This window comes from Euleptes europaea, chromosome 6, assembly GCF_029931775.1.
Source record: "Euleptes europaea isolate rEulEur1 chromosome 6, rEulEur1.hap1, whole genome shotgun sequence".
In the NCBI taxonomy this organism is placed as follows: Eukaryota; Metazoa; Chordata; class Lepidosauria; order Squamata; family Sphaerodactylidae; genus Euleptes; species Euleptes europaea.
In genome coordinates this window covers 57,420,878-57,446,603 of record NC_079317.1, presented here as the reverse complement: position 1 = coordinate 57,446,603, position 25,726 = coordinate 57,420,878, and the positions used below count along the sequence as shown (strand labels likewise).

Sequence of the window (25,726 nt, the reverse complement as noted above, 5' to 3'; positions counted from 1 at the left end):
TCACAATGTAGGAGGCAACACAGAGAATGCGTATGAAGGGACAATTGCCAATTTTACCTCGTTTGCAGGATGACACCTTCAGAACACTTTGCTCAGATAAGTGGACTTACAGTGAGGGGAAAAAGTATTTGATCCCCTGCTGAATTTGCCCGTTTGCCCTCTGACGAAGAAATGACCAGTCCGTAATTTTAATGGTAGGTTTATTGTAGCTGTGAGAGACAGAATAACAACAGGAAAACCCCCAGAAACCCAGAAGACAAAAGTCAGAGATTGATGTGCGTTATAATGAGTGAAATAAGTATTTGATCCCTTTGCAAAAGATGACTTAGTACTTGGTGGCAAAACCCTTGTTGGCAATTACAGAGGTCAGACGTTTCTTGTAGGTGGCCACCAGGTTTGCACACATCTCAGGAGGTATTTTGTCCCACTCCTCCTTGCAGATCCTCTCCAAGTCAGTAAGATTTCGAGGCTGATGTGTAGCTACTCGAACCTTCAGCTCCCTCCACAGATTTTCAATGGGATTAAGGTCTGGAGACTGGCTAGGCCACTCCAGGACCTTAATGAACTTCTTCTTGAGCAACTCCTTTGTTGCCTTGGCCGTGTGTTTTGGGTCATTGTCATGCTGGAATACCCATCCTTGACCCATTTTCAATGCCCTGGCTGAGGGAAGGAGGTGCTCACCCAAGATTTGACGATACATGGTCCCGTCCATCGTCCCTTCGATGCGGTGGTGTCCTGTCCCCTTAGCAGAAAAACACCCCCAAATCAGAATATGTCCCTCTCCATCTTGGACGGTGGGGATGGTGTTCTTGGGGTCGTAGGCAGCATTCCTCCTCCTCCAAACACGGCGAGTTGAGTTGATGCCAAAGAGCTCGATTTGGGTCTCATCTGACCACAACACTTCCACCCAGTTCTCCTCTGGGTCATTCAGATGTGCATTGGCAAACTGCAGACGGACCTGTACATGTGCTGTCTTGAGCAAAGGGACCTTGCGGGCTCTGCAAGATCTCAGTCCTTCACGGCGTAGTGTGTTATCAACTGTTTTCATGGTGACTATGGTCCCAGCTGCCCTGAGATCATTGACAAGTTCCCCCCGTGTAGTTCTGGGCTGCTTCATCACCGTTCTCATGATCATTGCAACTCCACGAGATGAGATCTTGCATGGAGCCCCAGACCGAGGGAGGTTGACAGTTAGGGTTAGGGTTAGGGTTGTCACCTTCTCACCAAGCTGCTTGGCAATAGTCTTGTAGCCCAGTCCAGCCTTGTGCAGGTCTACAATCTTGTCCCCGACATCCTTGGACAGCTCTTTGGTCTTGGTCATGGTGGCTAGTTTGGAATCTGATGGATTGATTGCTTCTGTCGACAGCAGAACCCTAACCCTAACCCTAATCTGGCTGGTTGATAGGGGATCAAATAGTTATTTCACTCATTATAATGCACATCAATCTCTGACTTTTGTCTTCTGGGTTTCTGGGGGTTTTCCTGTTGTTGTTCTGTCTCTCACAGCTACAATAGACCTACCATTAAAATTATGGAGTGGTCATTTCTTCGTCAGAGGGCAAACGGGCAAATTTAGCAGGGGATCAAATACTTTTTTCCCTCACTGTAGAAGGTATAACATTGCTTAAGATGACACTGGCCTTTTGTGCATGGTTTGTTTCCGCCGGATCTGCTGCTCACTAACTGCACAGTATTTGTAGTTGAATTCTCAAAACACTATGTACTGGGGCTTTTTCTCCCGAAGAAATTCAAGGAGTACCTTGTGATCAATCATACATCCCCAGAGAAAATGCAGAGCTTCTGAACTACGTATGAGTCCTTCCCCCCTAAAAACGTTGCTTTGTAACTGGCTGCAGTGGAATTCTTTCATTTGATCTGAACCCCGTGGCCATTTTATAGCCAAAACAGAGAAGGATTTGGACAACCCCGCTCCCCCAACCATTTTTTTCTGGCTATCTCAATGCAGGGGTCATAAGAACATGAAAACACTTGCATGGTCATTTGTGACCACTTCCACATTCCATCGGTACTTCTGCACTTGCAAACGAACAAAAAAGAGGCTTTCATGCCTATAAGAGGAAGTGTATAAGGGGAGGGCGGCAAATCGGCCCATTCTGTTCCATCCTGTCCAGAACTGAAACTGGCCCACACTCACTGTGAAACTGACAAAATAAGCAGTCTTATGGTATTCAAGCATTATTTTTTCGCTAGTGCACTTGCAAATGGTTTTAGGTGAGGGGTTAGATGACGGGGACAGCCATGTGTGATGGAGAAGCAAGAATAGGCGTGGGGAGAAACACCTGAGTGTGACAAGTATGCACAGGACCGGCTTTCGATTTGGGATTGAGGCAGACTTTGGAAAATACATGCATAATTAAAATGAAGCGCCAAAGTAGTCGGGGGCTGACCGCGACAAGAACAACCCAGGTATAAAAGACCACTGTAAGAGGAGGCTGCTCTTTGTCTGAAAGCTTTTGAGATGTAGCACCAGCCTCCGGAAAGTGTCCTCATCCACTGGGTGAGGAATTCACTGATAGTGGAGAACAAACAAAAGGCTCAACTAAGTCGGTATAAATGGCACCCGGATGTATTCTACAAAACAAGGTGAAGCAAATGCATTCTATGAAGTTTGCTTGAATCCATGAACTAGCCTTAACAAACACAACCTACCAAATGGGTTTTAATTCAACCTGTAGTACATCTACCATCAAAAGCATTTAAATTACCCAACATTTAAAAATACCATCGGAGATATCAGCTTTACAATAATGGCATCTCTGGGTGAACTAGTACTTACTCTGGCTAGAAGAGTCATTCCCCAGAGCCACTTCTGATACTCTCATGCCAACCTTGGCTACAGCATAGATACGACTCTCCTAAAACAAGAGAGGGAAAATCAGAGGGAAAGGCAAATCAAAACCAAATCTTCTTCTTGCTTGCCTTGTTCATTCTTCATACCCAGCTATCTTCCCCCTCGTTGTGTTCTGAGAACACTCAGCAACTCAGTTACAAGGAGATATCGTGCAAGGCACGAAATTGTAAATTAACTGTTAGACAGGAAGGAAGATATTAATCAGTGCCATCCTAAGCAGAGTTATCCCCTTCTAAATCTATTGAAATCAGGGGGCTTAGAAAGGTGCAACTCTGCTTAGGATGGCAGTGTAAGAAAGAAAGGGAGGAAGATATTTTAGCCGTGACAGTTCTCAGCGATAGAAACACGCATCAGGAACACTGGCAGGAGGGAAAGGCCTGGGAAGAGGAGTGGTGATGTGGGGGCACAATCAAGGTAGGGAAGTCCTCCAGGCTGTTATTTCTCCCCCCTCCCCACACCCCAGATTTCACACCCTTCCAACCCTGCTTTGCAACAGAGTTGAAACTGTGGTTTAAAAATTCAAATCACACATACCACCCATCTGATGTATTGTCTGAAGTGCAGAAAGATGCACGGCTCAAGGAGCCTTAGTTCATCTAACTGTGCATCATAAATTAAAGCTTGGCTTCACTTTTAGGAGTATACTCTCCAAAGGGAATAGAGACAACAATTACTAATGTAGCACCCTATTTCTAATCAATTACAGTACAGCCCTTTAGTTTTTGTCTTGACTTTTTGACCATGCATCATCAGACTTTGGCATGTTATCTAGTATACCCATCAGCACTCATGCTTATAAGAGCAGACTGCTACAGCACAAGACTACAGGGGGCCAGGCAAGAACTTTCCGTAGTCAACACAACTTCCTACCCCTCCCCTTCACTATTCTATTCAACCTTCTTTTACATCACTGCCTTATTTTACAGTTTGGAAAGAGGTCATAACCTACCCAAGGCATGGACCATACGTCTAATAGCTAACATCTATTAGATAAAATAATAAAACAAAGTCTTTGTAATTTATATAATTAGTTCCAGTGAAAACCGTGAATTCGGTTTATCAATGTACAGAAGTTTGATTTTTAAATGTGCAGTATACATCATGTCCCCACTTAAGAGTGATTCTTGATGAACACCTTACCCAAGATGGAAATCTGTGCAAGGGAGGAGTGGGTGGCTTGTCTGCTGAGTCCCGTACTCTGGCTTCAGAAGTCCGCATCTCCTTGCATGAACAAAGGTTCTGAGGAGTCTCCTCGCCCCTTCCTCCCTCCTCCAGCAGACAGTCCTCCATCTCCATCTTCTCTGCTACTTCTTCATCAATATCTGTCTCCTCCACCGCTCTCTGGCATTGCTTGGGAGCTCTTATAGGCTTAAATTTGCTGATCTCTATATTCACCACATGATGAAAACAGTCAGTTCCTGACTGTGGTTGGCTATAATGCCTCTTGGCTAGCTGGATGCTGTCCCTTGGATTGCTTGGAGTCCGAGTTTTTGGGAGAGTCATGCTGCCACCTTCCCTCCTTGAGAAATTTGAGGGCACTGTAGTGATGGATGTTGACAACTTCAAGGCAGGAACAGATGGTGAAACAGAGCGATTAGGAGCCTTTGCTATTTCCCTGGAGGAAAAATCTAACTTATGAGTATGGAATGTGGTACTCAGTTCATCTGATGGATTGTACAGAACAGATGCTATCTTGCCCAAGTCACTGATGGACTCCTGAAGTTGTAAAGTCAAAGCTCCATGAAATTTCACAGTATCAGTTTGGTGGCTCAGTGATGTTGTGCAAATTCTTGGGGTTGCCACGGAGATGAAATCTTTCTCAGAAGAATTCTTCTCCTGTGAGGAGTCAGAGGTAAGTCTCTGGGAAGGCTCTGATGTTTCAGTCTCACCTCCTATACGGGAGTCATCCATAAAGACCACACTTGTTATAGCTTTTGCAGATACACTTTGATAAGCCTGCTTGGTGTCCACTGCAAGAAGCCTGGAATCCTGGTCTGAGTTCTCAAGGAAGGGTGATAGTGGATCTTTAGGTAGCTGAACACTACAACTTGAAACAGAACGAGTTGTCATATCTACAGTTGAGAGCAAAAGACAAGCAGAGTTTTTCAGTTGGAGGCTACTCAGTATGACTTATTTTTGCAAAATTCTTTCCAAATATTTATGTACTAATCTAAGAAGCTATGTGAACATCAGAACAGTGGCTCTTTGGATCCAGAAGCAGAGATATGTCATTCAGCCACCAGTCCTATAAGTAGTAATATTGCTTGATTTTTACATGTTCGTTCAAGGAACATGTAAAAATCAGAACAATCCTAAGGGGGCAGGCAAAGGGGGAGAATATCTGCCGAAATAATACACTTTGTTTGAATTTCTACAGAATTTGTTTTCTTCCTCCAACTTTTATTTGTTCCTACATTTCAGATGGCAAAAATTAAAGATACATGTGCAAATGGTAGCATAGGGTGCAGCAGTTTGAAAGTCTTTTTCAAGTATTGGGTATACTTACAATTTTTCTTATAGAAAATTGTTTTTCCTTTTAAATTCCATAAATATGCCAAATAGTACAAGTTTATATGCTAATTGTTATAAATGATACATTCTATGTTGTTCAATCTGTAAACGTAGTGTAGGTTTGATACACAATGCTTACTATATTTCAATTTCCCCCAACATTGTCATTAAAAAAAAAAAACTAGGGGGAAAAACTTGTTTCCTGGGGCCTCAAAATTTCTGCAAATTTTACATCTCTAGGCCAGGCTCTAAACCTGCCCTTAGGATACTGAATTCTGCTCTAACATTTCCAGAAGATGACATAAACTTCTCAAAGAACCTTCTTTCACTAAACTACTTTTCTTGGTACTCTTTCTACCATTCAGTCCAAAGTCAGTTTACATCCTCTTAAAGATTGTTCCAGATCTAGTCATGCATATTTTAGAGGACAAGTATAGCCAGATCCTGACAGCACAAGTCAGATAACACTCTAATGACACCCCTAATATTTCTTACAGGTCTTCACTGAGCCATAAACTGGAGAAAATCCCCTACCAGTATACTGAGCAGCAAAATTCCTTCCTGACCACCAAAATTATAATCAAAATGGCCAAAGACTATCATCATCATTGTGTCTGCAGTCCCAACAGTAGACAAAACAGTTGCTCAGAAGAAATGCCTGGAAGAGATAGATATATTTTGTTGCCACAGCAGTGGTGAATTTCTAAAAAGAGATATGCTGGGGCTTATCACAGTCTGAAGTTTGCATTCTCCTGTTTAGAAGAGCTTCCTGTTAATTCCAAACACACTTACATGTGTATGTATTGTGGGGGAGAGGCTGCAGCTATTTGGAGAGGAGGGACATACTCTCCACAAATGTTCAAAGCCAATGTTGTCTTTATTATTACCCGTCACATTCCACAGCTGAGCACTGGCATGGAAGACACATTTCAGAGTTAAGCCCTGGTTAAACCCCTTCCCCCAAAAAACCCCTATTCAGGAGCCTCTGAATTGACTCAGGGGCTAATTTAATACAATTATGTGTAGAAGTCAGTGTATTATTGAGAACAATCTGATTGGTGGCATCTCAGAACACTTAATACCAGGTTATTATAGCAACTGCCTCATTCTGTAAACATTCAGAGTAGATGATGACAACCTGCTTACAAAGCTCCCAACTGGAAGGGTGCGTGCATGCACTTGCAGAGAAAGCAAAAGTCTAGTGGATGGAGGAGCATGAATACATGCCAATGAGAGTTTTGCAGCATGGAATTGACACCCTCCCATAGACATTCCTATGCCCCAGGCTGTTTGATTTGTGACATCGCTATGCCTAATTTGATGTTATAAAGAAACAATCTGGTAAAGACGTTTCCCTTGCTTTTGAAATGTTAATTACATTCTGGTGAAAATCACTGCCTCCAGGATTCAGCAGACAGAAAAGATTTATTTATATACAAACATGGTGAATCACAGATGAAGCAGGCTTTTCCACACAGTGTTCTTCAAATACATGACCCATGGCGCATCACCATGTTGAAATCTACATTGTTATGAGAACAGGCCCTCAGTGTAAGACGCAGTCCTAAATGGTATGAAGACTGCAGCACTGAACTCAGCAAGACAAAGGTCTTTATACCATACTTTATAGAGCGAACATGACTGCTGAGTGTACACTGATGTTACAGTGGCACTTCAAACATCTATGTACATGTAACTAGAATAGCTGACAAGTCTGGGTCTCCCTGACAGGTGTACACAGCTGCTTAAAGACACAAATACGTTACCCAAACTTTATTTGTTCACTGCAAGAGGCACTGCTGGAACACTTAATATTCTAGACAACCATGCCTACTGCCCTACATGTTTAGGACTGGACTGACAATGAACGTCTTATGTTTTAAAGTGTAACAGCCAAGTGTCAAAGTAGCATCCACTGGACAACTACAATCTATATTCAAGTGGACTCATGAGCTTCATCAGTGACCATCAGAGCCCATCAGGATAGAAGTCACCAATTGGAGACGTCTGAATACCTGGCACCAATAAAACATGGAGTTGGAATTCACGTTGCCACATTCTAAACAACAGCTGTATGAAAGCCCTTTCATTTGTTTATCTCCATGCTACTCAAAATAACTAACATTGCAAGCAAATAATGCTAATTAGCATTTTGGTGATATAACACTACAAGCAATGAAATAATTCCAAAGCTTTGTACTAACCTCAGTAAAGTTAGTGGATCTTCCGCCACTGACACTAATGGCATGGAGATAGCAACTGAGATTTTATGGAGAGCATTTATTTATTTCTCATGATTGAAAATATGTTTGAAAATACTTTCAAGATGAAAAGGAAGCATCACTTGATGTTCACGATCCCTCTGTGCACTGGAAACTATGACTACAGTGAGACTAGTGGAGAGAGATTTGCAACTTATTTTTAACTACTACACAATGTGGCAGCAGGAACAGAACTGAGGATTCTTGTTTCCAATTTCCCCACTGATTCCTAGACATTAGTAATCAATTCAAAAACACATTTACCCTGCAAAGCTTTCTGAAGTGCTTCAAGCTGCTCTGTCAGCCTCAGGTTGCAATCCTTGAGGTAATGGTTTTCCAGCTCAAGCTGTAATACAATGGAAAGAAACAATGAAAAAGAATAATTTGAAATACCCTTCCTTTACAATTGTCCTGTCGAGGTCTCTGACTTAAAAAAATTAAGATTACTTTAATCAAGAATCTTTTTTTAAAGTCCTGCTACTAAGAATAGTACTTTATCCTGTCTCTTTGCAGCCAGACACATTGATCAACTACTTACTTCAACAATGCTGAACTCAACTAAATTACTAAATTAGTTCATATATTGTACTATAAGCTTGAATTGTTATCAGGCCAACTCCACAGCCTGTTGTGCCAGAAAAAAGGGCATATAACCAGATGCTCTGGGTTGGATCCGGGCAGTGCAATCTTAAGGGGGAGGGGCGTAGGCTTGCTGGCTTGGCCCCGCAAGCCAAACATGTAATTTCCTGAAAACCCAGCGAAACTGCTCCATTCAGTTTCTTGGGGCTGCGCCACCACTTTTGCTGGCGAACATTCGCACTGGCAAAAGGGGGCATCCCCAGGGCAAAAGGGCTCAGGGAGCTGGCTAAAGTCAGCCCCGCCTCTGGGAATGCCCCCTTTGGTGCCAACTCGAGCCCTTGCGCCAGATAAATGCTGCAGCCACGGCTGTTCCAGCGCCCGTGCCTTGCACTGCCTCCTAACACCTGCGTAAGTGGCCCCGCAGCCATGTAAGTGCCCATTTGGACAGCTGCCTCAGGGGTCATGCCGCTTTCAAACCCCTTTGCCCCCCCTTTCAGGATTGCACTGAAAGTCTCTCTACTAGTAGTGAAAAATGTACAGATCTCTGGAAAGGCAGCATATACATTTTCCAAATAAGCAAAAATGCACATGTGAGAGGAGGGGATTTTTTTGCTGATTAGCCCTTCTTACTACAGATAGGGTTGCCAACTCTGAGTAAGAACTTCCTGGAGATCTGGGATGATGACTGGGGAGGGTGGAGTTGGGTAGGGGAGGGAGTCCAGCAGGGATATAATGCCATAGAGTCCATCCTCCAAAGCATCTATTTTCTCCAGAGGAAATTATCCCTGTAGTCTGGAGAGCAGTCGTAATTCCAGGAGATCTCCCTAACTGCAGATCCCCACAATCTTATATCCCAGGGTCTTCTGGAGGGTCCACAAGTTCTCAGGAACTGTTTTGGGAGCACACGGGATGTAGCAGGGAATGGAAGGGTGAAAAGTCCATTCAAATTAGTGGAGTTCTGCTTGTGGTCCTTTGAATCCAACTCTGTATCTCCTCAAATTTCACCTGAAAAGTCTCCTGGTGACAGTGTCAATGCAGTAGTTTCCCTAAAGATTCTTAAATGGGATCCTCATGAGAAGAGAGGTGCCGGAGGCAGGAAAGCAGGGGGTGGGGGGAAATCAATGTAGGCACAAGTCTATTTCTCTTACAAGAGGTTCGTCCTCAGAGAAAGAATGTTGGCACAATCTTATAGGCCTATTTCTTCTATAAGGTGTGGTGTCGTGGTTAGAATGTTGGACTAGCATTTAGGAGACCCAGGTTTGAATTCCCACTTTGCCATGGAAACTCGCTGGGTGATGTTGTGCCAGTAATACTCTCTCAGACTAACCTACCTCATAGGGTTGTTGTGAGGATAAAATGGAGGAGAGGAGAGGGAGGTAATCTGCTTTGGGTCCCCATTTGGTAGAAAGGTGGGGTATAAATAAATATGGGTAGCACTGGACAGATGCCAAATAAGGTCCATGTAATAGAGGCCCTAAAAGCCCATTTTTGTGCCAGTGCAGCTATGAAAATAGATAGGGATGTAAGAAACAATCAACTGCTCTATAGTAAGCCACGCACAGTAAACCACAGCTTATATTTTAAATATTCATAATAAATAATTCTTCTTTGTCCTCCTGAATATGCTGTTGCCCATGCAGCATTTCCATCAACACACTAATAAATACTTCAACCAATATAGTTCAAATAGGATAAGACAAAATAGCCACCTCTCTCAGCTTGGCTGTCACCCAGTCCTTAATTTTGGCGGCTTTTTCTTGAACAATTTTAGCTTCTTGTGCTCTCAACTGCTTCTGTGAAAGAAAAAAAGACAAATGTGTTAGGAAAACACTAGAGTCAATTTAGCCTCAATCATTCAAACATGTGCTTGAGGACCCTTTTATAAGATATCTTGCTTGTACAATTGTAAGGAATATTCTGAAAGTCTTACGGATTCTCACCCAGGGTTGGGGTGGGGGGAGAGGGTACAAGCTGGATTTACTTCTCGTCCCTGCTCCTGCTGGAAGACATCCACACAGTTTGATTTTGGGGTTTTTTGTCTATACCTTTTCTCCTGTGTGTGTGTGTGTGTGTGTGTGTAAAGCAGATTCTGAGTGTGTGTGTGGGGGAGCAGTTTCTGTGGGTGGGAGGGGAGCCAAAGGGGGAGGGTTTGCCGGTTCTGCCTGGGGTTTGTGTTTGTGCCCGCTCACCTCTGCGGGAGTTTGCGTACTGCTTTTTTTCTGCCTGTGGCCTGGCCACCCTCGCCTAGAGCTGAGTGCGTGCGGCGGTGAGCGTGTGTGAGCCTCTCCCTCCGCTCGCCAACCGCCCCGCCTCCTCTTTGGGTCGTTTCTTGTAGGTGGTTGAGCCGAGCCGTACTGGTTTGAGGGGGGGTTTGCCGGTTCTGCCTGGGGTTTGTGTTTGTGCCCGCTTGCCTCTGCGGGAGTTTGTGTTCTGCTTTTTCTCCTAATCAACAGCACTTACCACATTTGGCATTTTTTTACGAATAGCATATGCATGCATTGCTAGCGTGCCTCTGTTCCTTTCCATGGTCGCTCACGTGTTGCTTTGCATTGCAAGGGTTTGCAAACTCCACAAGGGCTATTAGTTCCAAAATGGGCTGATCAAGGGGGGGGCCCTTCTGGGCCCCATAACTTTACACCCCCTGACCCAATCTTCACAAAACTTGGGGGTTCTTGCAAGTAGGGTCCCTCCAAGCTACCCTGAAGGTTTGGGACCTCTACCTCCAAAAATGCCCCCTGGAGCCGCAGAAAGCCATGAATGTGTTTTTAATGGCTTTATTCCAATGGGCAGATTGGGGGGGACCCCTTCCAGGCCCCATAACTTCGGACCCGCTGACCCAATCTTCACAAAACATGGGGGTTCTTGCAAGTAGGGTCCCTCCAAGCTACCCTGAAGTTTGGGACCTCAACCTCCCAAAATGCCGCCCCTGGAGCCGCGGAAAGCCGCGAATGTGTTTCTAATGGCTTTTAACAGCCGAATTTATTCACGAACTCCAAATCTCGCACCAAATTCCATGGATCCGAATCAGGGGAGTTCAGACTTTGGCATTTCTCGAATAAAAACGGGCCGAATTTTGCCGAATCAAAATTTTACCGAATTTCTTTTCAACAGCCCTAATTGGGACAATCAACAGCCTTGCGTGAAAAGGAGGAGGAGGAAAGGATTATGCTTTAACACCCACTCCCAGCTTTACTACCCTGCAGCATATTCCCTGAAGATGAGCCGAAGTGACTCCTTTGCTGAGGATTATAAATTGTGAGGGACTACAAGCAATTGCAGCAGCCTCAAATGGGAGGAAACAGGAGTGAATGACTACCCCCACAACACCCACAGAAGGTCCCAGGTTCAATCCCCAGCATCTCCAAATAAAGGGACTAGGCAAGTAGGTGATGTGATGATTAAAACATGCAAAACAATCAAAACGACTCAGGACAATGTGACAATCATGGTAAAAAGTGCCTTGAACCAACTTTATGCCAATGACTGGAAAATCTATTTCCACAAATATGCTCAGCTGCTACCCCATCTTGGATGCATCAGGTGAGCATACCTTTAGTAAACTGAAACTGGTCGTAAAGTATTTCTCCAATGTGGTGCCACAAGGTAAGAAAGTCTAGGATTGCAGTCTAGGTGGCTGGGTTTAATCCAGAGCCTGGGCATGCCACTGAGTCCCTGTTTGGCCCATTAACTTTCCTGGATTCCCATAAGTAGAAAGCAAAATGCCCAAATAGTTTTCTACCTCACTTATGCAGTGAAAAGAGTCTTGTTGCACGTCCTCTTTGTTCAAGCCAACGAGGAAGGTCACAGCTGTGATTGATAGGTAAGAGAAGCCCAAGGGAATGCCTTGCTTTCATTGAGCTTGTTGAGGGCCAGCACTTAATTCTGTGTTTTCTGCTACTTAGCTTTTAACTGACTTCTAAGAGAAACAAATATTAACAAAAAGTATCTCACGCCTTCTTCTATATTTCCAAACAGTCCCCCCTTTCAAAAGTAACATAATGAAAATTGAGTCTCTCTGCTAAAAATACAAAAAAGGAGTATTTATCAGTCTATTCCTTAGCTCTTTCAGGTTGAGAACAACAGAAAAACAAAGCGATCTTTATATTTTCATAACTGGAAAATAATTTTAGATACCACATTAGCAAGTCAAATGGAGCCAAACTGGGTGGCATTACCTACTGATGGAGGACATGGAATTAGTCCAACCTTTCAGGTGCCTTTGGCTTTGGAAACTGGAGGCTCAACAAAATCTGGCTTATCTAACCATCTGAATAAAAGTGATTGGTTTCTTTTTACACAGCCCAGTTTCAAGCTTTTTTCTTTCTTTTTAGCCAAGAGTCAGTAACAATCTGAGAGTTCACAAAAAGGCTGAAGTCCACATTAACCTTTCTGTACAGCAAGTTTTGCTTCCTTCTAGCTGTATATTAAAACTCCAGCAAAAGAGTATTTATTACCTGATGATCTTCCATATAATGATATTCATTATACACTTTGTGTAACCAGTAAAAAGCATATTCAGGTTCTGAAAACTTGGGGTGGAGCAGTAGTATCAATTGCTGTTGGCAATGAATCTGCGAGAGCACTTGGAGTTCAATTAACTGCCTGAGGTTCTAGATATTAATTTTTAGTTTTTACTCAGTTTCTTAAATGGTTTTACAGAAGGATAACACAACAATTATTGTACATGATTTGCATAATATGCAAGTTAGGCTACCCCTTTGGGAGACTTAATATGGCAATCCTTAGGAAGGCTTAACCACCCCATCAGGCTTTCAGCAGAAAATAAACTTGATAAGCAAGATGGGCAGCCCAATCCAAAGGGGTGGGGTGGATATGTGGCGACCAGGAATGGCACAGCCGTGCCACCTCCTGTGAGGTGCCACCTCCTGTGAGGTGCCACCTCCTGTGAGGTGCCACCTCCTGTGAGGTGCCACCTCCTGTGAGGCTTCCCGGCTGCAAAAGAAATAAAATAAATGGGGGGAAAAGAACAATGGCAAAAATCCCCCATTAGGTATAGCAAGGCTAAGCCATTTATTAGCCATGATGCAGAGCAAAGAGATGAGGGGATGAAAGGGGTTTAGAAGCTGACTAATGTCAGCTCCAACCCTGGGAACGCCCTGGGAATGCCCCTCCATACCAGCGCGGGCTTTCCCTTCTGGGATTTCCCTGCCGACATGGCAGCGCTGGTGGCAGAGACCAGTGCAGCTCTGTGGCTCCCCAGCACCAGCATGTTTGCCCTCGCACCTGCATCAGTGCCACTTTGCGCCGTGGTAAAGTGGCACAGATGCCAGCGCGGGGTCACGCCAGCTGCTATGGAGCTTCAGCCCCCCCCCCTTAGGAGTGTAGCCTTAATTGATAATTTCATTGATAGATTTGCCAAACCAAAAGCAACCAAGTCATTCAAATAGGCTGTCTAAGCTTTACTTGGTTCCTTATGTATTGTATTAAATAGTTTGAATTATACCAATGTTTGACTACATTTTAGTAACTCTTTATAGCTACTCTGATTATTTGTAATTTCCTGATATTGCAAGATATGCCTTTTGTATTCCATTAAAGTAGGTTTTCCTATTTAGTGAACTGCCATTTGTGGTTACTAAAGAACCAGTCATTGATATTACCTGCTCTTCCAGCTGCTTCTCCAGATTGTTGATCTGTTCATCCTTTTCCTGTACTCTGTTCATCAGATCCTGGTATTTCCTGTGTTCACTCGATTCACTCGTTTTCATGTTTGCAAGTTTCAACTTCTCTTCCAACACTTCAGCCTGAAAGATCCACTCATATAGTCATTGTCATCATTATAGCTGGACCTTTGTGAAATGAACAATTAATTTAGTAATCGGTTCCTATTTAGGAAATCTCTTAAGGAATTGTCAAGATTTTGTCATTCTTTATCCTTCCAAGATCAGAGCTCAGGGACTCATGATGAAAACATCACATCAAAGGGCTGAAAGAGGGCAGTTTTTCAGGAGAAGCATATTTACAGAGGTGCCTGGAATCACAGTATATTGGGACAGAGAGATTATCCTAAGCATCCAAGATAACACAAAATATGCCTCAGGACCAGCAAGACATGAAGGACGGATGAATGTTTGCACCACAAATGTAAAACAGTGCATCACAAAAAAACTGTACACATACATGAACACATGAAGCTGCCTTATACTGAATCAGACCCTTGGTCCATCAAAGTCAGTATTGTCTACTCAGACCGGCACCGGCTCTCCAGAGTGTAATATGTAGTGTAATATGGTTTGATGACTTATAGCAAGAACAAGAGAAAACTTCCTAAATAGGTTTATATATTGTAGGATATAGGACTTCAGCAGCAGAGAAAGTAGCTCCCAAGTGGTACACAAAACTGCTTCAGGGACTATACATAACTAAACTGTCCTATTGATTTCACTTCTTCACACCCTGAAATCATTAAATATACCAAACAAAACATCTTGTCATACAGTTCTTTATTTAAGAAGCAGCACTCAGTATTTTTTTTTACCAGATTAATAAATTATGACTTATTTTACCAGCTAACTGAGCTAAGAATAGGGAAAGCATGGCCACTACATTTAACTAACATTAATCCATAACGACTCCAGAATGAGAAGGCTTGCTCCATTGCAAATTTTAAGTTTATTTATTTCATATATTAATAAGCCCATCTTTCTTCTGACCATCTCAGGATCCAGGTGGGTAACAGCAATGTAAAAACAATTTTATACAACAAACACACAACAAATATAAAAACACATTAAAGCCAATCTAAAAGACCTTATGATTTCCCACCAGCAAGTATTTTCACTTTACCCAGGCTGGCCTGCCCGCAAAGCTCTCTGGAATAGCTTTGTTTTGCAGCATCACGGGACCTCCAGGAGGGTGGGAGACCCCCCTGGCCATTTTTGGAAGACTGTTCCAGAGGCATGGGGCAGCTACTGGAAAGGCTTAAGCCCAGACTATTCCGAATGAGCATTAGTCAAGGGGGGGGGGGTACTAGCACTAGACCATGCTGGAAAAATGAAGCTGCTGCACAGAAGCATGCAAGAAGAGGTGATCCTTCGAGTATGTGGGCCCCAGGTTATGAAGGGTGAGCACCAACACCTCCGATTAGGAGTAGCATGGTCCCACTGCCTAGCCCAGATAACAAATTGTCTACCACATTTTGTAACATCCGTTTTCGGATCATCTTCAAATTTAAATCTGCTGCTGAATCAGGAGATGAGACAGCCACAGCCTTTCTTGCCCATCCCCTCCCATCCTGCTACTTGTCCCCTTTTCGCAGCACAGCATACCTGAAGCCCTATTCACTAGAGCAGACAGGTAAGGGGTGAACACATGAAGCTGCCTTATTTTGAGTTAGGCCATCAGTCCATTGAGGTCAGCATTGTCCACTGATTGGCAGCGGCTCTCCAGGGTCTCAGGCAGAGGTCTTTCACATCACCTACCATCTCTTTTCAACTGGAGATGCCAGGGACTAAACCTGGGACCTTCTGCATGCCAAGCAGATGTCCACCACTGACAGGGTTGCCAACAACCTAGGGGGAAATGGTCCTGTCCCTTTAATAGGGGCTTAATGTTCGGGAATGGACAGGTGGGGAATTTTATGACGTACATGTAAGTAACAGGTTGATATCTGCACACAAAATATATGAGAGACTTATACTAACCAGTACTACTACAACAATCCAATATACCAGTTGTTTGAATAATTAAGAATAAACTTTACAACATATTCACTTACCTGGTTGGGTTTTAAACTGTTTGTATTTGCATTTGTTTACATCATTGTATTTCTATATATGTGTGCAGACTTAAGAAAAAGATATCAACCTAAGTTTTGCCATTGTGCTATTTTAATGCTTTTAAAGAATTTTAAATTTTGCATAGCACTTCTAATAAATTATATTTATAATATTTCTACATAGACTTATATAAATCTTCCTCTCACCCAACCTTGGGTACCCATGCATGTAAGTCACAACACTGGGTAGACAACATTAAAGGGACAGGATGCTTTTCCTCCATGTCATTAATAATCCTAACCACTGAGCCACAGTTCCTCCATTACAGTGGAGGACAAAAAAAGTCAAGGGGAGAAAAGGTGGCAAAAGTCACATCAGTCTTATCTCCAATCTTACCAAAAGGTAAAAGGGGTAGGAGTAGCTCCAGGTTTTGGAGGGCCTTGAGCAACAGATCTGTAGTAGGTCCCCTCTCTCATACAGATGCTGAGCTAGCTCTTGTAGGGTTCTCTCTTCTTGTGGCTGGGTAACTCTGGGGGATTAAGCAATAGCCCCAGGTGCTATTATTCCTCACTACTGCCACCTACTCACCCTCTTTGCGTGGGCACAATGGGATGGATGTAGCAAGAAGTAGAAGCAGGAGGAAGAATAGAACCCACTGCCACTGGATTGACTGCAGATGGACACAGCAAAGATTGAAAAAAGGAGAGGGCACAGAGTATGGGGAATGGAACTGGCAGGCAAAAAAAAGCAGGCATCAGCTCCAGCTGTGGTAGGCCTCCTGCCAGGGTATGGATACCAGCTGATGTTGGACAATGCCAACATAAACCAGGTCTGAAAGGGAATCTCTTTAGATACAGCCTTGTGACCCTAAATATAACCTCTCTGCAGAAATCTTTGGGTCAGTACTATCATAAACCCCTCCAATCAGCTCAGCAACTCAGGCTGGGAGTCCTCAGGGCAAAAGACCAATGAGCCAAAGCCACTGGTTCAGGAGAAGTCCAATGAACATAGGAAACCAACTATACCTTACACCAAGTCAGAGCAATGGTCCATGTGTCTATGACAATTGGCAGTAGCTCTGCAAGGTATCAGGCTCAAAAATCTTTCCAAGCACTGCTACCTGGTCTCTACCTGGCAAGCATTATATGTGTACCAGCTAAACACTTTCTGTTTCCATGATCATGGGTCTTCATCCCAACAGCAGTATTAGCCAACCCCATTTCATTATTTAGAAACCATGTTTATGGGAATGTCAAATACCATTTGTTCATTGCGAACACATGTTTCAGGCAACCAAACAGACGATTGTATACATGGACATCACCAGACGGCCAGTATAGAAATCAAATAGATTACATAATTGTAAGCAGAAGATGGAGAAGCTCTATTCTCTCGGCCAAAACAAGACCAAGAGCCAACTGCGGTACAGATCATGAATTGTTAATATCAAAAATTAAGATAAAGCTGAAGAAAAACACTAGAGCATTCATAGTGCCAAAATACAATCTAAGCAACATTCCTGAAAAGTTTAAAGACCATGTAAAGAACAGATTTGCATTACTTAGTTCAAATGAATGGAAACCAGAAGAACTATGGGTGGAAACTAGAGATGTTATCAAGGAAGAGTGTGCAAAGACTATTCCTGTAGCCAAAAGAAATGAAAAGCCTCGATGGATGACTGAGGAAACTCTTAAAATTGCTAAGGATAGACGAGAAGCAAAAGTAAAAGGTGACAGAAACAGAATCAAAAGTCTAAATGCAGCATTCCAGTGACTTGCACGTAGAGACAAACAGAACTATTATAATAACCAGTGTAAAGAAATAGAAGAGAACAACAAAAAAGAAAAACAAGGGATCTGTTCCACAAGATCCAAGAAATCAAAGGGAAATTTAAAGCACGGTTAGGCATGCTGAATGATCAACATGGAAATACATTAACTGAACAGGACAAAATAAAGGGAAATTTAAAGCACGGTTAGGCATGCTGAATGATCAACATGGAAATACATTAACTGAACCGGACAAAATAAAGGGAAATTTAAAGCACGGTTAGGCATGCTGAATGATCAACATGGAAATACATTAACTGAACCGGACAAAATAAAGAAAAGGTGGGAACAATACACTGAAGAGCTATACAGAAGAGATGAAAGGATGACAGATTCCTTCCAAGAGGAATCTTTTGAAGAACCTACAGTATTATAAAGTGAAGTGAAAGCTGCACTGAGAGCAATTGGGAGAAACAAAGCACCAGGAGTAGGTAGGTAGGTAGGTAGGTAGATAGATAGGTAGGTAGATCGATCGATCGATCAATATCAATAGAACTATTCCAAGCCACAGAAACAGAGTCCATTAAAATCTTGACAAGAATATGCCAACAAATATGGAAAACAAAACAATGGCCCACAGACTGGAAACGATCAGTTTACATCCCAATTCCCAAGAAAGGAGATGTCAAAGATTGCAGCAACTATCAAAGCATCGCATTAATTTCTCATGCAAGTAAAGTGATGCTCAAAATCCTACAACAAAAACTGTTACCATATATGGAACGAGAAATGCCTGATGTTCAAGCTGGATTCAGAAGAGGAAAAGGCACCTGAGATCATATTGCAAACTTACGTTGGTTAGTGGAGTATACGAGAGAATTTCAGAAGAAAATCAGTTTGTGTTTCATAGATTACAGCAAAGCTTTTGACTGTGTGGATCATGAAAAGCTGTGGCTGGTTTTAAAGGAAATGGGTGTGCCACAACATCTGATCATTTTGATGTGCAACCTGTATTCTGGACAAGAGGCCACAGTTAGGACAGAATATGGAGAACAGAATTGTTTCCAGTTGGCAAAGGTGTTAGACAAGGATGTATTTTATCTCCCTACCTCTTCAATCTGTATGCAGAACATATCATTAGGAAAACTGGATTAGATTTAGAGGAAGGTGGAGTGAAAACTGGGGGGAGGGACATTAACAATTTGAGATATTAACAATTTGAGATATGCCGATGATACTACATTACTGGCAGAAAATAGCGAGGACTTGAAATGACTACTGCTGTAAGTTAAAAGAGGAAGTGCCAAAGCAGGACTGCAAATGAACATCAAGAAGACAAAAGTAATGACTACAGGAGAATTACACAACTTTAAGGTTGACAATGAGGAAATTGAAATTGTTTCAACCAAGGACTTTCTATTCCTTGGTTCCATCATCAACCAAAAGGGAGACTGCAGCCAAGAAATCAGAAGGAGAGTCAGACTGGGAAGGGCAGCCATGAAGGAGATAGAAAAGATTCTGAAGTGTAAGGATGTGTCACTGGCAACCAAGATCAGGTTAATTCATGCCATCGTATTCCCTATTACTATGTATGGGTGTGAGAGCTGGACAATGAAGAAAGCTGATAGGAAGAAAGTAGATTCCTTTGTGGTGTTGGAGGAGAGTGTTACGGATACCCTGGACTGCCAAAAAAACAAAACAGTGGGTTTTAGAACAAATTAAGCCTGAATTGACCCTAGAAGCTAAAACGACTAAACTGAGGCTGTCATACTTTGGACATCTTATGAGAAGACAAAAGTCACAGGAACAGACAATCATGCTAGGAAAAGTTGAAGGCAGCAGGAAAAGAGAAAGACCCAACAAGAGATGGATTGACTCTATAAAGAAAGCCCACACACACAACAAGCAAATACCATTTGGTTGTCCCTGCAAATAAATGTGCTCTCTCTCTCCCCTCTCTCCCTCCTTTTGCACTCTCTCTATCTCTGACCAAATGGCTATTCACTCCACTAGTCCTCTCTTTAGATGGCCAGATGGTCCCAGGAGCAATGCCTTCCATTCCTCCTCAAAGGCACACATTGCCAATGTCATGCCAGCATTTCTCCCTGCCTGCTTCCCAATTTATGTGTGAGATCAGTTTTATGCTCCAATGGAAATTCCTTGCCCCAGAGTTGCAGAAAGCTGAGCTTTGTCCTCCTGTCTGTCTGCATTAGAAAGAGAGGTGAATGTCCTCTCCCCTGCACAGAACCTGAAATGCAAGCGCCTGGAATCCCAGCCAGACAGCTTAGCCTGCTGAGATGAATGTGTTTTTATTAGCGCTCAGGATAATTACAGTTGAAAGAGAGAGCCTCTCCCACCTCTCTGGTGCCTAAGCAGTCTATACTGGGGAGGGCAGGTGTGTGGAGGGGAAGCTTCCTTATTTGAGGATAGCAGCTGCAAGAAGCATACTTAATGAGGCATCCAAACGTCTGAACTCATGTGGTGAAATAAAACAGCAGCTTTAAAACTCAGCATGTAGCCCTTTTCTTTCCCAGATGTCTATTGCTCAGTCTTAATAATCCCTGGTTAGTGGGATGGCAGCTCCGCATATACTTCCTAAGCATGTCAAACTTAATTAAAGTTTTTTTAAAAATTGCTATTTTCTCCTTGGATACCAAGATAGATGGTTCCATTACTAGAAGGCGGTAGCAACTTCTAAGCTTCCATGGTACAGCCAGAGCATGGTGGTCTGGCCTAGGATATATCATACCTCTCATTCCCCCGCCCTTTAGTACTGGAAGGTACAAATGCATGTCACTCTAACTGAAAGATGGAAAGCTTTAGGCAACTGGACACTAGGGTAATTGTGAAGCTGCGACCCCACAGGCACCAGGCCAGAGGAGTCTTTCCCTCCGCTGGGCTGGCCTAGAGGAGCCTCCTCGGCCTCAGACCAGTTGGAAGGGGAGTTGGAACTGTCCTCCTCCTCCGTGGCTGCCAGCTTAGTCTGAGAGAGGGTGACTGGCACAAGGTCACCAAGGGAGTTTCATGACCAAATAGAGATTTCACCCTGGTTCCCCAGTACTAGTCCAGCCACTACACTACACCAGTGTACACTGAGATGTTTCTAATCATACTGAAGGTGATCACTAGCAATGCCATACTGATGCACTTGCTCTTTGGCTAGAGACAGGTTTTTTTCACGGTTGACAGAAAATGGTGCTACTCATAGTCTGTACAGTTTGATAATACAAAAACCTGCAAAATCTATTTCAAAAACATGTAAAACCTATTTGGCAAGAAACAACAGTGGGGAAACAGAAATATATGTGTACACCATGAGAATCAATGGCTTTCAGTGCTTTTAAAAATTACTGTGCACCTTCAGACATTACCAGTGCATTCCTAAGGAGAGTTACTCCAGTTTAAGCCCATTCATTTCAATGAGCTTAGACTGGAGTAATTCTCGTTAGGAATGCACTGTACGTATCCAAGAATACCATATAAGAACAACTTCACTTCTTTTATACAGGTTGAGAAAGTATTTTCTGGAGATGCTCGTTTAATTTTTTTTAAATCTTATGGAAATTAAGATTTCATGGAACCTCGTACCTGTCTCTCTGCACTTTGGGCTCTCTGTTCTGCTTCAATCACTCTCTGCTCCAGTTCCTGCATCTTCAGAGCAAAACAAGAAAACAAATATGAAGCACTTAAAAATAATAAATAATTAGATACTGTACAAAAAATAGTACTATATAAAGATGAGCCAGGCCTTCAAGCTTACCATCTAAAGAGACAATGCAGATTGAATAATGGCAGGGGATATAAAAGTAAAAGGGGTGAATATATTCAAGAATGAGAAAAACTGTTAGCACAATCACCATTTCACATGAATTGGGCAACATGTTAGAATCAAACCCGGTTTCTCATCATGAGATTACAAGTATTCTTAGAGTTTAGTGGTTGCATCAGATCAAGGACCTTTAATAGAGAATGCACGAACATCATCTTTCATCTTCAGAACCATTTTCACATTGAATTTTGCCTTATATTACATGGTTGAAAAGAATGCCCGCCTCCCGGTACTCTGGCCCGCTGTGTTCTACATTCTGCAGGTTACCTCCGCAAGCAATTTACTTAGAAACCACCGTCTAGTTTGATGTCCAGCCTCACCATTAGCATCCAGCTTAACATATCTTTGACAGGCTTCTGATAGAGTTAGTAGTTACCAAATCTAATGGAGAGATAACAAAAAAAGCTCATACATTCCTATGTCATCTTTCACTTCCAGGTAAAACTGTGCTCCCTTCAGATGTTACATCTGCAAGCTTTGGAGCCTGTCTGCCATGCATATCAGTAGTGTGCAGTCCCTGCCATGTACACAATATGCACAATCACCATTTCAAGTGAATTGGGCAACATGTTGCACACACATGAAAATCCACGCATTGCCCAACTCACACAAAATGACAGGGACCACGGTCACAAAACACACAGCTGATAGATTCCCAGTTCAAGTAGATGCAATGTCTGAAGAGTTTTTATGCTAGATTCTCTGGTTTTCGATGGCCAGTTTATACTTGAAAATACCTGCAATTAGCTCAAACTTTTGCATACGTCCTCCTATTCACTTAGCCTGTATTTGGTGTTTCAAAACATATCACTATGGTTCAATTGTACTGACAGCAAAAACCCATGCTGTAGTACTGAATCAACATTAATTCTGACAAAAAAAATTAAACTAGCTAAAACTATTATTTCAGATAAGATATTTAAGTTTTGGTCCTCATTCTGCTGAAGAGCTACTCAGGCAGGGATCAAAGTCAGAGAAGAGTCACTGAGAATTACTAGAGTATTTATGGATGAGGGTGGTAAAGAAGTATCATTCAGCTAGTTAGATGGCAGAAAAGAAGGAAGAGAACACACATTTACACTGGACAAAAACAGCCATCTCTTTGTTCCCCTCCAGAGACATTCAGCTGCACAAAAGCATAAGTGGAAATGTAAAATAAAGAGAATGAGCCAAGGGTGGGGATAAGAGGGATGGGTGGTGCACTGGAAAACTATCTTCAAACGTGTCAAAAGTTAAGGATAAGGATGAGTTGAAGTCTAAGGAGTAACAGGGGTAAAGGGAGGCAAAGCTTCCAAGAAATCTGCTGAATTAATGGACTGCAGTCATGGATGGCCAAAGACTGATGCCCCAAAGCTCATTAGTAACAGGGTCATCATGCTGCCATGGCAACAGTCTGCCACGTCAATCATCAACAGAATATTACTCCTCTTTTCCCTTAGATACACAACAGTGGCGGGGGGAGTTTGAAACAATGCTAGATACCAAGAGATTCTGAAAAGCATTTTCTGCAAGTAGATGTGCTAAATTTTATTATGAACAGCCCATAAGTATCCCGAAACAGGTACGTTGGAAATCCTGTATACATACATTTACATCAAAACCTAGGCATTCATGTTAAAATCAAGGTACAGTCCCAACTCTCTCGTTACAAATTAATTAGTTTCAGCTCTATTTTGTCCTCAGACTTATTTTCCCTGAGAGGCCCCACAGCTTATTTGTAACAGGGTCATCATGCTGCCATAGCAACCGTCTGCCATGTCACTCATCAACAGAATATTACCCCTCTTTTCCTTTGTGTAAGGAATAGTGGGAGAAAACCAGAAAGTTGAAGTAAATGCCAGCTACCAAACAGTGTATGCCTGCTGGTTTATGCACTCCTAAACTTCAGTATGCCTTAATTTCCATCAAAACAACCCATTTTTATAAAGATATCTATTTTGTGTCTCTCCCAATGCCCTCGGCACAGTATGAAAGGTTCATTTTAAGGCTTCATTCTGGCACTGTTCATACATTTATTAAGGACTTACGGATGGGCCACACAAGCATGTGTATTCACTTCTTATCAAGAAACCCTGTTTGTTTGTTTAGATATTTATACCCCACTTTTCTGTTCACAAAAGAGCAGGACTGCTATGGCAGGCTCTGGCCCCAAACTCCATAAGCTTGTATCCTGTTCAGCACAGAGCCTAAAGACAAATCGAATAAAAGCTGGGTCTGTCTTCAAGACTCAGAACCCTGCAAGAAGCAAGTCCCTTAATCACTCAGTGCCTACAAATAAGGGTATTGGTGCAGATGCTCTGTTCAGAAGAGCTTACAAATGTGTGGAGGTTGGGGGTGTACCTCATGCATCCGTATTTAAACATGGAGAGAATCAGTTCTTCGACAATCACAAATCAAACCCACCAATTAATTTCCAGCACTGAGGAGGGGGGGAATGTCATTTTAAACAGACTGTCGGTCTTTACAAGGCAAAGATTTCCCCACTCCTCCCCCCCCATCTTTGACAAGGGCTGGGGAGATGGCGCCTGTAGCTGCTTGCTCTTTGGCCTCTGCGGAACAACACATCACAAAGCCATATAGCCAGTTACAGAGTAACCTGATCATTGAACCAAACTGCTCCCTAATCTCAACAAAGAGTCCAGTAGTTTGACAAACCCCTCCTCCCCAGGGCTGGATTAACCCTGGAGTCTCTATTTCCCTCTCCAGAGGGGTCCCTAGTACCTCAGGTGCTCTGCATGGGGGGGGGGGGGCAGGATCAGACAGGCTTATTGTGTAATCACCATTCAAAGGGAATTCTTTACAAAAGCAGTGATTGGTTGAAGATTTAATCCAAGGATTTACAAGGAAACAGGATCTGCGCACACAGTATACATGTGCACATGCTCACACTGTGAGAAATGAGGTCTTAATATGTATTCCTGAGAAGTAGAGTTGCCAGGTCTCCCCTGGCCTCTAGTGGGGGATGGGGGGGTCAGGTCGCCTGATACAGGTTGGGAAACTCCTGGAGATTTGGGGATGGAGCCTGGGGAGGACAGGGACTTTGGTGGGTATGATGCCATACAGTCCACCCTCCAAGGCATCCTTTTTCTCCAGGGGAACTGATCTCTGCAGTCTGGGGATGAGCTGTAATTCCGGGGGATACCTAGGTCCCACCTGGCTGCTGGCATCCCCACTGAGAAGAGGCTCAAAAGATAACAAAATTGACAAAACACTACCTTGCCTTAGTGTCTATATTGCATTGTGATAGACAGTTTTCCTATAATTTTTCTGTACAGCACTGTACCAATCCTAAATTGAAACACTTGGGTTTTTCCAATTCAAAAATGGATTTCGACATATATGTCTCCTGTCTTTAGTATCAATGACTGTGAGGACCGCAACCTTTCTTTTGGTTGATCTCATCCTAAGACCCACCAAGCTGAAACAAATGTTGGTTATAGTATATAACTCTGGCCTCACCTTCTCAGCTAGCAACTCCCGGATCTTACTGGCTTGCAGACGGAATTTGAAGAGCTGGGTTTCCAATGAAAGGCACCGTTTTTGCCAGTCAACGCAGCTGCCATTCTTAACTGTGAGTTCTGCCATTTTTAAGCCCTTCCTTTCCCCGTTGGTCTCTTCAGATACCCTAAACGATCAAGACAAAAGAAGGGGGAAAGGACAGAAATTTAAAGTTTCATACATACTGATTGCTTTTCTCCACAGAGTCAAAAGTCCATAACATGAAGCAGCTTTCAAAAATGTACATAGTAGTCAAACATAGCAGAAATAAATAATGTTTGACCAAAAAAATCAAGGATGCTTTTCACTAAGGGCTAATTCACACAGGCATATCCATTCTTTAAATGCACATTCACCTCTTCACAAGTGATGCTTTTCAATTGACTCAGTTCACACAGCCAGTCATATGATAGGCAATAATAAAGTGATTCATGCATATGCAAACCAACCCACACAATAGACAGTGTGGTGCAATGGATAAGAGTGTCGGACTAGTATCTGGAAGACCCAGGTTCAAATCTCCACTTGTGTCATGGGCCCATCACATTCTCTCAGCCTAACCTACCTCACAGGGCTGCCGCGAGGATAAAATGGAGGCCAGGAGAAAGATGTAAGCTGCTTTGAGTCTCCATTGGGTAGAAAGGTGTGGTAAAAATAAATCAATACAT

The 25,726-nt window shown here is 42.9% G+C and overlaps 1 protein-coding gene across 1 annotated transcript in view; it reads right to left on the bottom strand.

Moving 5' to 3' along the window:
• Positions 1 to 25,160, bottom strand: part of PLEKHH1 (pleckstrin homology, MyTH4 and FERM domain containing H1) — a 69,126-nt gene extending 43,966 nt beyond the window's left edge. Inside the window, exons 1-7 of the mRNA XM_056851138.1 lie at positions 25,020 to 25,160; positions 21,320 to 21,382; positions 13,845 to 13,988; positions 9,933 to 10,016; positions 7,903 to 7,990; positions 4,013 to 4,944; positions 2,798 to 2,876 (exon numbers count right to left, since the gene is read on the bottom strand). Of these exons, the coding sequence (XP_056707116.1) occupies positions 2,798 to 2,876; positions 4,013 to 4,944; positions 7,903 to 7,990; positions 9,933 to 10,016; positions 13,845 to 13,988; positions 21,320 to 21,382; positions 25,020 to 25,145 (1,516 nt within the window). The 5' untranslated portion in view covers positions 25,146 to 25,160. The remainder of the gene's footprint in view (positions 1 to 2,797; positions 2,877 to 4,012; positions 4,945 to 7,902; positions 7,991 to 9,932; positions 10,017 to 13,844; positions 13,989 to 21,319; positions 21,383 to 25,019) is intronic.
• Positions 25,161 to 25,726: the final 566 nt, after the last annotated feature.